At 36.0% G+C, this 14,020-nt stretch overlaps 1 protein-coding gene across 1 annotated transcript in view; it reads right to left on the bottom strand.

The window, feature by feature from the left end:
* The window catches only part of LOC107564661 (membrane-associated guanylate kinase, WW and PDZ domain-containing protein 3-like), a gene marked incomplete at its 5' end in the record, with an annotated part of 85,572 nt that overhangs the window by 27,311 nt on the left and 44,241 nt on the right, over positions 1 to 14,020 (bottom strand). Inside the window, 4 exons of the mRNA XM_016249796.1 lie at positions 5,451 to 5,575; positions 7,900 to 7,957; positions 8,421 to 8,500; positions 11,264 to 11,432. Of these exons, the coding sequence (XP_016105282.1) occupies positions 5,451 to 5,575; positions 7,900 to 7,957; positions 8,421 to 8,500; positions 11,264 to 11,432 (432 nt within the window). The remainder of the gene's footprint in view (positions 1 to 5,450; positions 5,576 to 7,899; positions 7,958 to 8,420; positions 8,501 to 11,263; positions 11,433 to 14,020) is intronic.

Genomic DNA, 14,020 nt, shown 5'->3' with positions numbered 1-14,020 from the left:
TTCTCCTAGGCTGAATTTAAAACCACTCGCGAAACTTAATGCAACTCCGTTGACTCCTTTCCTTGAATCTTTGTGTGTATGTGTGTGTATGTTTTAGTTAGGTTTTTATGTAATCTAGATTAGCCAATAAAATTCATGTTTCATTTATAAAGAAGAAGTGTCTTGGCTCATATAATTTCAAGGTTAAAACTGTGCCAAAAGATCCCTTGCTACTTAGCTTGTAGCTTACTTATAATAATTACCTCTGTTAAGAGCTTACAAATAATCATAATTGTGTTGACCGTGGCCAGGAAAACACATATTAAATTTGTTAAAAGATACTAAGAATCACCGGCTCGCTGGACGACCCTTGATTTGAAGTGCAAACTAACAAATTTGGAATCGGTTTAATCAGGTGGACTTGGGACATTCAGATCCGAGTCCTAGCAAAACCTGAATGTGGTAATAATCATTAATTCCCTATAATTACAAATTAATAATGAATAAATAAATGATCCTGTCATTACAATTATAAAGCTTGGAATAGCCAGGACAATTTTTTATCTAACTCCGACTGGATTCGTCTGAAAGACGAAAGTCATATACACCTAGGATGGCTCTGGGGTGAGTAAAACACAGCCTAATTTTCATTTTTGGGTGAACTAACCCTTTAATTCGGTCCATGGGGAATTGATTGGATCGTTGTCTTTGCTATTGCTGTGATCTCATATGAGTGACAGGATGTCCCGTCCTCGCGCAGGTAAACACGCCATCAGAGAAGAGATTTCATTGCAAGGGAATAGGGGCAGTTATTTTGATTAAAGATTATGAGGGCATATGAATGCACATAAATCATTTATATTAAACACAGCAATATCCCATAAAAAACAAGAATTTTTCTTTAATCTGAACTGTTCCTGCAGTGCTTCTTACTGTATTGAAATCATCACGAAAACAGGCTGCACAGAGTAAAACTAGAGGAAAGAAGGGAGGTCTGGATTCCATTAGTCATTCATATTGAATAATGCAACAGAGAGAGCAATAAAAAGAGTGAAGGATACATTACTAAATGAGTGAATGATAGTGGGATTGTTCTGTATATATCCACATACACTTCAATTAATTATCGCAGTCCATTCATTACACTCTTCTCAATTACTCCTAAAATATTTACCCTCACAGCAGCACATTCATAAGAGTGTTCTGGTTAAGAACTCCTAATTAATAACCACTAGGAAAATGCTCAAGCAACATTTGGTGATGTTTTCATCTGATAAAATGTCCTCGGATGAGCTGATAATCATCCCTTTTTTTCTTAAACCAATTTGTGGGGTCAGTGAACACATGCAAATGTGTCAAGTGTATAAATTATGTTGCCATGGTGACCACTCCAAGATGAACTACTATAAATAAACTTTAAACACTGCCATAAACATGCTTTTTAAGAATGCTACAAAACGAGAAGGAATTTAAACTACACCGATGATTATTTTGTGGTCATTTTTATGACAGATAGCATCATGCATTATATTAAATTATATTACTTTACTGCTTATTCTTGGAAGGTCATTTTATCATGTCAACAATCACAGGCATTTTAAAGGGAGATTTGAGTGTATACTTTTAATGTAAATGATCAAATATGTCTCTTACCATGTATAAAGTGAGATGTACAATAACATAAGAAGTGTCTTAGGCTTATATCAATCAAAAAATACAGTAAAATAGTAATATTGTGAAATATTATTACAATTTAAAATAGCTGTTTTCTATTTGAATATATTTTATTCATGTGATGCCAATGCTGAATTTTCGGTAGCAATTAGTTTCTTCATTGTCACATGATCCTTCAGAAATAATTGTGATATGCTGATTAGCTTCTCAAGAAACATTTCTTATTATTATTATCAGTGTTGAAAACAATTGGAACAGGGGAACAGAAAGTCGCTAAACAAAGTTCAAAATAACAGCACTTATGTTTAATTGAAAATATTTTGTTACTTTACTTTTGATCAATTTAATGCATCCTTGCTTTATAAAAGTATTAATTTCTTTCAAAACAAATCAAACAAACAAAAAACCTTACTGACCCCAAACTTTTGAATGGTAGTTTATAAAAGAATAACTAACAAAAACCACTGAAATAATGCACAATAGTTTATGGTATCAAACTCTACTTAACCAGTGATGATGCTTTCCAATTCTTGAGGGTAATATTGCACATTTCCAAATTCTATTCAACAATTACTGGATATTACAAAACCCCCTGGAGGACTGTGAAAATGATGTGTAGAAAGTATCCATTAAATAAAAGAGACAGTTTCATGCTGCTCAACAAGTTATGTGAAGCGTAACAGCACTGAGCACTTACATCAGATAATCACACAGAGTTATGAAACAACAGAGACCGCAAGTAGCACTTTACAGTTTCACCTGTTTGATGAATAACAATACAGCGAAAAGGATGGCTGCATTTTCAGTGTTTCTTAACTCTGCATAATCTAAGTGCATTTTCTTTTTTACACATGGCTTGAGTGTCTGAATAGCATCATTGGTGTTTGAGCAGTCTTGAGCCTTTGTTTTGAGTTTTCTTAAAGACATTTCCCACTCAGCTCTGTCATCATTTACTCCACTTCATGTCGTTCCAAATGATGGCAACTTTCATTTTTGGGTGAACTATCCCTTTAAGATGAAGGTGTTCAACACTGACTCTGAATCAGCTCTAAACAGCGGTCATTTCTTACCCAGCGGTTTTATTTTTTTCCTGTCTCATTTGAGAGTGCCAGCAGCATCAGATGAGGCCACATCAATCTCATTAGGAGAGCAGGGATGGATATCTCACCATGTGTGGTGGGATTTGGATTTGCATAACAGCCACATTGATGAGTTGGACTGGCCCTATGAAACGAATTATGTTGATTATAATAACCATGGCACATATTTGAACTGTGAGCCACAAGTGCGTGTGAATTGGTTGTTGGACACAGGTACACACAAACCCATCCTTGCATATTAGATTCATCCCTCTCTATCCTCCTTTACTGATGTTTTCACATTCAGCTGGTAAGGGAATTCTGGGAAAAGGGGGAGGTTTAATATTTATGTTCACTTTATCACACTTCTCATGCATTAAGGGCCACTGTGTCTCTTAGGGCGAGCAGATTATGAAATGTCGGAGTGTAATTAAAGGTGTAATATGAGCGCTGTATACATATATGTGTGTCTGTCTTGTAGAAAATTACCTGAAGGCACAAGCAGCAAGAGCTAAAATTGTTTTATAATTGTGTAAATGAATAAAACAAATAAAATGCATGAATTTTGTCATTACTATTATAATTGTTAGTAGAATTGTAAAGTTCTGGCTATAATTTCTGATTATGCTCTGAAAACACTGCATGACTGCATTATATTTTTGAGCACTCGTCCCTGTCCTGTTCTCAGCTAGGCATCACCATCTACTCATTAAAGTGTCTTGGCCAGCTAACAGAGCATAGCGTAGGGGGGCTGCGTGTGCTTTCACTAATGAGACAGAACAGACATCCACTGCCAGCCTTCCAGAGGGGATAGGAGGACAAAATCAACACTCAGAGGACACAGGAACACACAGGAGACAGTGACACTCGGGGAGTCCAAACAGTCTAAGTTTGGTTTAACCTTAAGTATCCTGAAACTGATCCCAGTCATATGTTCATTCAATGCAATTATTTAACAGGATAGAACTGCAGACTAGTGGGCCAGGCAGTGGATGATAAAGCAGCATCATCACTAATGGCTACTAATAAAGACACTAAAAATATGAAATGACAAAAATGGTACAGCTTTGGACAACAAGCATCATTAGGAAGAAACCTCATCAGTTAAAAAAATATATATATATTTTATTTTAAATGTTATATATATATAAAAAAATCTTCATGGAACATGATCTTTACTTAATATCCTAATGATTTTTGGCATAATGAAAAATCGATAATTTTGACCCATACAATGTTATTTTGGCTATTGCTAAAAATATACCCAAGCGACTTAAGACATATATGTTTACAATAGCATTTTAATACCATAGCACCAAAATTGTGCTTGACCTTTAGCATAAATTAATTATTTAACTTTTCAATGTACTCTGATCTTGCATCCTATTTAGGACACACAGTATGCAAATTGGGACACAGAACATGTATATGTACACCAGGTGTAAACTCGTGCTTTGAAACCTGAGACGTAAGCAAACACCACTGCAAGCAAGAAAAAAGCTCAGAGAAAAAATGAAACTGAAAAAGACAGAGCTATTGCTTAGTGTCACATTAGAAGACGGAACAAGGATGTGTAATGTTAAATAGTGAAACACCAGCAACAAAGTGGGACGCATGCATAAATATACAAAAGCGGGCACAGATGAGCATAACTGAACAAGTACACGATCTGACATAAATACACACACAGATGGTAAAACACACACACTAGCTGACAGAATTGCTGCATTTGACGAAAGGAGCTCTGAGCCTCTGGGATGATCTGAGATCATATTAACCACAGATGTTGATTATGTTTATCTGATGGAAATTATCTGCCTTAACACCTGAGCAGCTCATGCATCTCTAACTTTATGAGCTCACTTCTCACTTAAACCATGTCCTAACCAGGTGTGGCAGGTAAACCGAGTTTTTGTCCTAACAAATCAGAACCTTGACAAGATATTCTGACAGTTGCTTGGTTTCTATGGCTGGCACTGCATCTCTGAAATCTCATTGGTGCAAAATCCCACTCCACCATCTTTATACTAAACAAAAATGTTCTGGTTAGCCGGTATGTTGTTGCTTCACTTTCAGTGAGGACAGAAATATTTTGTGACAATGCAATAGGAAACAGTTTGCATGTGGCTCTTGTCACTTCCTGATCTCATTCTCACTGAATTGTTTCCTATCACCATTGTTGAAAAAAAAAAAATCAGCCTAAGGTGGTTAGGTTGGACTGTTTTGATATGTACGTATACCCTGGTCAGGCATGGAGAACAGATAGCCGACCAACTATAAGCCAGCTTGGACTAGTTAAAAGCAGTTTAACACCTCAGGCTGGTTTAAGCTTGTTTTTTTAAAGGATGCATTAAACTGATAAAAAGTGACAGTAAAGACATTTACATTGTTACAAAAAAAAAATCAATTTCAAACAAAAGCTGTTCTTTTGAACTTTCTATTCATCAGAGAATCCTAAAAAATATCACAGTTTCCACAAAAATATTAAGCAGCACAACATTTTTTTACATTATTAATAATAAGAAATGTTTCTTGAGCATCAAACCAATATATTTGAATGATTTCTGACAGATCATGTGACACTGAAGACCTGAGTAAGGGCTGCTGATTAAAGGATTTGAAAATGCTTTAGAATAGATTAAAGTACTAAAAAAGAAATAAAACAAAAACTGAGGTAGTAAGAAATGGGAATAAAGCAGATAAAATGTAAAGATTTACTTGTGGGTGTTGGTACTGCTCCTGCGGTTGCTGCTATTGGCTGACTGGTTGGAGATGCGTCCTGGCTGAGTTTCTTCTTGGCTTCCTGCACTGGATTCTCAAACTGAGTCTTCTGATTGATGTGGCTGAAGGAAAGAGTGAGACAGTCAGTGCAAAGGACTGGAGAGGGCAGATACAATGACACACACATGCTTGCACAAACACTGAGAGTAGAGTACATTAGCGATGCTTATCTGTTTATGCAAACAGTCTTTGTAAAGGACGAAACTGTATCAGAGCCAAAAGGTAAGGAACTGTGCGCATGCGTCTCTTCCTGTTTGTCATCTGCTAACCAGGCAGTCACTTTTTCCTTTACCACAGACATTTGGTGAATGAACATAACCAATAAACAACATACTGAGACAGAAACTTGGAAAAATGACATGAACTGGTTTGACTCTGAAAGCATGCAACCCTTTCAACTACACAATTTTGAGAAGACAGGATCAAAGTCTTTAACTAAACATTGTAAAACTATTTTAAAAGTATTTTATACATACTCAATCAGTATTTTATGATTTTTTAATATAAAAATCCTTAAAATAAGATCAACTTACCTGAGAAGCGAAAAGGTTTAAGATATTAATAAGACTTGTTTTCAGAGAATATTTCTTAAAGTATATTTTTCTTACCTTAAATTTAAATACGTTTAATTAAGGATATATTCTTCTTCTCAAAACTTATTTAAGTTAATGTTAAATGTTCTTATTTTCACAATGTGACATATTCAAATAAAACAGGATATTCAACAATAAAAACTTTCAATAGGACTTTTTTTTTTCATTGAGAGCTGATTGGATGGTGAAAAGAGGGCGTTACCACTAGAATATACAAACTGAGTTTGTGAAAACAATGCTTAAAATAGCTATTTAGTTATTTGCTAACATTATCCAGTAGTCTGTGTGCCCTAAATTACATCAGAGGAAATAAAAGCTGTTTTAGAGGAAGTTACTCTACATTTTGATTAAATATTATGAAGACAAATTATAAAGACAAAAATTTTTTCTTTTGGAAAAAGCATGCAGAGATTAATAGTTTGCAATAAAACTAGGAGAGTACATTAAGAAAGTCAGTAGGGTCTGCTGACTTTAGAATTGATCTTGTTTTAATGAGGATGCTTTTACTGGAAAATAAGACAAAAACATTGATGAAGAATTGAATCTTTTCATGACCTTCTGAAATAATCAAAAAGCATGGCAAAAACATCTTTGATTAAAAGTACCACAGATCATCCATATTTCAAACCCATCTGTAATTGCTGCACGCACACTCTCCTCTACAACCACATTTGTTTTCTTGTTTGTTAGTTGCCGAAATGAATCAATATTACCTTGGCAAGCCTTTCCAGAGACACAAGCTTCACAGCACATGCGTGTCCTCTGTAGAGGTTCAGGCTCAGTGCTGGAGTGTGTTGTTTTATCCTAACACACAGCCCCTCCCACCCTACAGGTTCACATAAAGTGAAAAAAGCTGCTCGTCTGCAATGTGTTACTTCGCTTTAACTGTTGTACCTGCCGGTCATGACTGCACCTCAGGAAGGCTTTTAACAGCTACGGATCCCTCAAAAAAACAGTCGGCGTGCTGTGTATTTGTAGAAGAAAGGTACTGTTTTTGCTTTTGCTGTGTGTGACTTATGCCGAGACTTATCTACCCAATCCACAATGAGCGAGAGACTGAGTGCTCTCAACTGACTGCTGAAGTTCCCCGTTTTGATAATTCAGGCAGTGAATAACGAGGGACTGTGCCAAGCCATATTTAAATCATCAGCCTTCTATATCAGAAAAATACTAATTTAAACCAAACTATATTTTTTCAATAATCGAGTGTTTTATAATATCTATTTATCTATAATAGTACTATAATATTTATATTATTACTATTTGATTAAGAACAAATATAATATAGTATAATAAACATTAATTTCTAAACGTCTTTGTATTCAGCAAAACATGTCCATTTTTTTTTCAACCGTAAATTTTATTAATTTCACAATTTTAAGTTTAAATAAATATATTTTGTGTACACTGTGGTCTAAGAGTTTTTGACTCTCCCAATCCCAAGTATTACAATCTTACTTCATACTGAACATGATGCTTTATAGAGTGACTTGGCATTCTGCAGTCATTTACATAAATCAAACAACTCATATAAGCTGCATTACTTTCATTACTTCTGTAATGTGTTTATGATCCCTTTGGTTGAGGATGAGGGTTAAAATCCCTTAATGCTTGTATTGTTGTTTTACTCTGAAAAACTGGATTTAACAAGAAACTAAACAGGAAAAAAAAGTAAAAGACGAAGCCAAGTGAGCAACGGAAAACTTAAATATATAGCAAAAACCAAGATGCTGTGGATAAAAATGTGCCATCCATCATTCTCACTAGACCATAAATGATATGAACATACTCACTCTACATAATAAGTCCCATACTGTGGGTCCTCAATCCTCTCCCAGCCATATGGAAGCTCTGCGGAGAATCAGACAGGCATATCAGAAACAGCTAGAACAGATGCAAATCACCCATGTGCTTGACACCAGGGAGTCTGATGTTCTGACGGTGAATTTCTGAGAAGCCAAATACCAGGTAGATCAAGAAGTCTGGCTGGATTTACACGCATGTTTGGGCAGAGAGGAGATCAGAAGGCTGAGCGTTGAGGAAACGCAAGGGGTGCAGGTATTAGTAAGCTGTACGGAAAATGACTTGTTCTCTTTCCCTGTGATGTGAGAGGTGTGGGGAGACACCATCCTGACATGGACATACGTGCCCATTGCAAAAAGTGGTGCTGGGATTGCTTGTGTGAGATGGCTCTCAGCATGTCTCCTGTGAGCCATTAGTCAGGCGGGGCGGAGAGAGAGAGAGGCTAATGTATCACAGCTCAGCTAGGGTCTGTTTACTCTTATGTGTGATTCATGAACAAACTCGGTCTCACCTCCATCCTCACATTTTTCAGGAGACTTGGCTTTCTTTGCCAGTCGTGGATCGAGCCAGGTCGTGGTCTTGGTACTATGACTACAGAGAGAGGGAAAGAAGCATTATTAAACAAACACCCGAAAGCCTTTCTGAGCATGGACCTCCATTACACTGGAACACATATGTAGCTTAACAGTGTAACAACAGAAATATGACTATAGCTCACAGGAACAATGTGAAAAGCACACAATCAATCAAAAAAGCTGCTCAACGATTGCTAACACCAGATTGCAAGATGTTTTTCAGATGTTTGATATTTTCAAAACAGTGATTTCCAACCATGTGTACACATGGAGGTACAATGAAAGATTGTGATTTTGTCTTTTTAAAACCTGTTAAAATATATGTCAACTTGTCAAATGATAAAAATAAATAATCATACTTAAAACAAACAAACAAAAGAATTTAATAATTAAAAGTATTTAATGTGGGTCTTATAAATGCGAATCACATTTGTAGACACTAAGAAATTATAGTCTGCCTCGACCAAACTTCCACTCCAATTAAACTATTCTCCTTTCTTAAAGAGCTTAATTATCATAGAGATAATTCTTTCAATAATATGTAAATAGTAACGTTATTTTGTCAATCGTCACCTATAGCGTGGGAGCGGCAGTAGGCCATCAAGAACCATCTGCTGACCAAAAGGGTACTTGAATATAACTGCACCTTAACATTTGGTTGTTTCCACCTGAAAGACTACCAAAGATGTGGGAACGGAAGGCTATCACTTTCATTGTTATCCGCAATATACATTTAAGACGAAACTTCATTTACATGTCTAGCGGGAAGATGAACGTAATAGAGTATAAAATGTTTGAGCGTAGGATGCTCGGAGTTCATTCTGACTTTTTCCTACAACACTCAAAATATATGTGCTTCAAGTCTGTTTTTCACCCAATTATAGATTTTTGTTGTGACTTAAAATATAAAAAAATATTAAATATTAAAATGAAAATTAAACTACTTTTTTTCAATAATTAAAGGAAAAAAAATTCTGAGACCATTTGTGCATTTTTATTATAAATTCTTATTAAACCTTATAAGCATAGCAATGTGAGTGAATTTAAAGAAAAATAATTTTTGAATGTCTTCTAATATTTGGCAAAACCTGTGAAAAAACTTTGTAATGAACAGTGTTGTTTTGTCTTTATATATGGTAACTAGCAAGCATATTACTAGTATACTAGCTGTTTTTTTTAGTACTTATAAAGCACATATTAATGCCTTATTCTGCATGACCATATTTTAGATCCCTTAATCCTGCACCATACCTAAACTTAACAACTACCTTACTATCTATTAATAAGCAGCAACTTATGAGTTTATTGCATTTATTAAGTTTATTGAGTTTATTAATAGTTAGTTAATAGTGAGAATTGGACCTTAAAATTAAGTAGGACAATATATAATTTAAATTTTTTAATTTGAAGAAAATGTTTTAATAATCTAATCGAATTGAATTGAATCTAATAGAATAGAATAGCATAATTATATAAATGACAATACCATAATATGTGTTTTAAAACTTGGACCTTACTGATGGAGCCAAAAATATGCCACTCATCACATTAAACATCAGCAAGACCTTTTCAAAAAACACTTTAGCAGTCTCTGTTGGGTAGGAGTGAGGAGTCTACTCCAAAAGCAAATGTGTTTGAAATCTGAAATATTCACGACAAGGTGCAGCTCGTCCTCCGAGACTCATGCAGACAGACACGCGTGTGGAAGCAAGGCCCACTGGGAAGGCTCCATTTAGCCGATTGTTTGCATTGTTCAGAGAATAAAGTATTGATTCACTGGCTCTCTCTTCCTCTGTATGGACAGCAGAGATGCTTGGTTAAGAGCTATGACTACAGGCACAGGCAATGGGTACTGAATGGAAGAGGCTGGCAAAAATGTAAGCTTGCCTCGGAGTCAGCACACGAGAGAAGAGCTGCTTCAAGTTCCCGAGTTCCTGTTTACTGAGCAAGCCTTTAGCTGGAGAGCTGTTGTCTATATCTGGGCTTGGTTACAGTAAATCATAGGCAAAATCTAAAACGATGGACCCACAAATCGTTGTGTGTTCTTTGTTATACAGCACAGCTTCTGTATGGTCCATAAACTTCCCGTCTATACAGTATGAAATACTGTCTCGTGAGGCCAAGAATGGTGATGCAGCTGACAATGCTAACATTGCGGATGCAGTGGGATCGTATTGTATTCAACCTACACATCTGTATGCTTATAGAACTATCGAATTTAAAAACATACTTGCAGTGTTGTGGTTGGTACCAACTACCTTCACATCTTGCCGTTTATTTTATTTTTTTATATCTTTCCAATTATCATAGAAAACATTTTCGAATTGTATAAGTGAACTTCGGTCTATATATTTTTGCACTGGACTTTTACCTGATTAAATTTTTCTTTTGGGGAAAAAAAACAAACTGTGTTTTTTTTTTTACCTGGTACACAAAATTGACACAAATTGCACTGACATCAAAAACCATCTTCCATTCAGTGGCCCATTTCTAAATTACATGTGTTTACAGTTTTCTACCCATTTAGCTGCCCACATAAGAAGACCAGTATTTAATTTGCACTGCATTCAAGGGGCACAAAAGAACAGATTTGGCTTATTTCTACTTATTTATCACTTGCAGAAGTAAAAAGAAATAACTGAATTTTTTTTAAACACATTTAACTAACCAATTCCCGGAACAACATTTCTGTCAAATAAACATAGTCCGAATCCCAAACCCTAAAATCTGATAGGACCGTTGATCCAAGTAAATGTCCTACTTGGCAATCAGGACTTACTCTATAAAGTAGACCATGCCGGTCTCCGTATAGGCCATCTCCCAGTTCTTGGGCAGAGGCTCCTGGCTCTCATCACGAGGCAGCATGTTCCAGTTGCGGAAGTCCATGCTGCTACTGGACTGTGTGTAGCTGGGCACAGCTTTCCTCCACTCCGGTCCCTCCTTGTGTTCTGTGAGTGGAAAGAGCAAAAAGCCAGTGAGACTTTGAGAAAGAGGTGGGGAAAACACACAGGATTGGGGAGTAATACATACTTTAACTCTCTCTAACACTGCAGAACAAACTTTCCAACCTTCTCAAGAGACGGAGAAAAACAGAGAGAGAGAAAAAGAGAGAGAGAAAGGAGGCAGACAACAAGAGCCACTGGATTTGCATGCCAGTACTGATGTTCGGAGAGCCGCCTCTCGGACAGGGTCAGAGCCGGATAACGCTTCCGTGAAGCTGATATGCGTCACATACACAAATGTGCGTCTGTTTGTCTCTGTGAGTATGAGACAGGCAGTCTGCTTGCACATCAGAGCACAGGCAGAGATAGTATAAGAGGGTCAAAATGTAACACTCAAAAGTTCCATCCTTCAGTTAAAAGAGCCAATCGTCTTTTTGTTTACTGTAGAGCGCATGTGTTCTTGTAGCCAGGACTCTTATGATAAAACATGGTGCCACGGGGTTGATTCCCTGGAAACATCACTTGATAAAATGAATATATATAAAATTTGTATATGTATATATAAATATAATTTTATATATGAACCACTGTTCAAAAGTTTGGGGTCAGTAAGTGTTTTTAGTAAGTAATTAATACTTTTATTCAGCAAGGGTGTATTAAATTGATCAAAAATACATTTATTAATTGGGGGGAAAAATTAGATTTCAAATAAATGCTGTTCTTTTGATCTTTCTATTCATCAAAGAATCCTGTAAAAAAAGTATTATGGTTTCCACAAAAATATTACGCAGCACAACTGTTTTCATCATTGATAAGAAGACATATTTCTTGAGCACCAAATCATCATATTAGAATGATATATGAAGGATCATGTGACACTGAAAACTCAGGAATAACAGAAATAAATTTAATTTGAAAAATAAAAATAAAGTAATTTTTTTTTAAATACAGTATTTTCTGTTTGAATATATTTTTTATCAAATGAAAGCCTTGGTGAGATATACACTACCCATCAAAAGTTTGGGATCAGAGCAATTTGTTATGTTTTTTTAAATGAGTTTCTTATGCTCATCAAGGCTGTATTTATTTGATAAAAAATGCAGGAAAAAGTTTAATATTGTGAAATATTATTATGATGTAAAATAACGTTTTTCTATTTTAATATACATTAAAATCTAATTTATTCCTGTGATGCAAAGCTGAATTTTCAGCATCATTACTCCAGTCTTCAGTGTCACGTGATCCTTCAGAAATCATTCTAATATGCTGATTTATTATCAGTGCTGAATAGCATAATGGGAACAGATGAACACAATGTGTTGCAGATTGAGTGTTGAAAGTAGGACGGGATGTTGTGCTGTGGTGAAACCTAATGGTGATGTTTTGCTTTCACATGGAGACTATGGAAAAACAGCCATTCTGGCCTTACAACTGGGCCTTTCCACACAGTTATTTTAGTGAGAGACTATAACGAGTGTACATTAAGAAGTCTGAGGCTGTATCCATCACAACTGGCCATAAGCATGTAAACACAAACATTATAACCCACGAGGCTTACTGCAAAAACAAGACTAGCCATTTTAGTAATGCAAATTTAATCAATAAAAAACCACAAACACACTTTTGGGTTGCAAAATCATCTTCAGCTAGATACTGTTGCCATTTGCATCTTGTCCTTACAGTTGTGCCAGAGGGTTTACAAAGCTCTATCCAATCATAATGGAGGACAGCTGTGAGGCATCTTGTCCAACTGAAGATGAACACGGCCAACAAAGCCAGTGCATCCAGAAACCTCTTTTGGACTGACTGGTGAAAAAAAATCGGATTTTCTCCAGTGACCCTCTGAAAAACAGCTCATGTTTATTGAGGTTTTTGTGAGGTTTGTGTTACATAGATTTCCACTGACTTGAATTTAAAACTTAAAGCCCAAATAAACTCTTTCGCATTAATCCTAAGTAAAAGTCTGTCTGGAGAAAACTTGTTTAAAAGCTATCTATTCTGAAGGGGTGAATAGCAAAAGGAAGCCAGATATTGCGGGATAGGATATCAGTTCCCATGGTGATCAATCATGCTAACACAAACAGAACAGTAGTGCTAACTGCAGTGGGTTAACGTGCTGTGAATATAATATTTTTTTGGCAGTTTCTTCCCCAAGTTCACTATCGCTGCATGTGGATAATCTGAAGGTGTTCACTGTTCCATATCCCATTGATTTATTGGAAAGAAAACTTGCTGTGCAGGGAGCATCAGTAAATCCTACCTACTTTCAGCACGATGTAGCTCAACACCAACCGAGCTCCCCAGAAGTCTTCCCAAAAACCCAGACTTAAGCAAAAAAAAAATACTGTTCCATGAAGCGAGTTAAAATCAAGAGCTAGAAATCTCAAAAAAGTCATGCATTTTTAATACTGATCTTATTTATTGTGGCTATTTCTAAGGCAATATTGTGGATGTTCAGTATGCTGGAGTGATATGAGGGCTGGGCTATGCATGGCTGCCCTCCGTTCCAATGAAATCACAAAATTAAATTCAACATTTATATATTTACACACACACACACACACACACACACACACACACACACACACACACAC

The sequence above is a fragment of the Sinocyclocheilus grahami genome, unplaced genomic scaffold (genome assembly GCF_001515645.1).
Source record: "Sinocyclocheilus grahami isolate Dianchi unplaced genomic scaffold, SAMN03320097.WGS_v1.1 scaffold953.1, whole genome shotgun sequence".
NCBI classification, from domain to species: domain Eukaryota; kingdom Metazoa; phylum Chordata; class Actinopteri; order Cypriniformes; family Cyprinidae; genus Sinocyclocheilus; species Sinocyclocheilus grahami.
The sequence above is the reverse complement of the archived record's forward strand: the minus strand, read 5'-3'. Positions and strand labels throughout refer to the sequence as shown.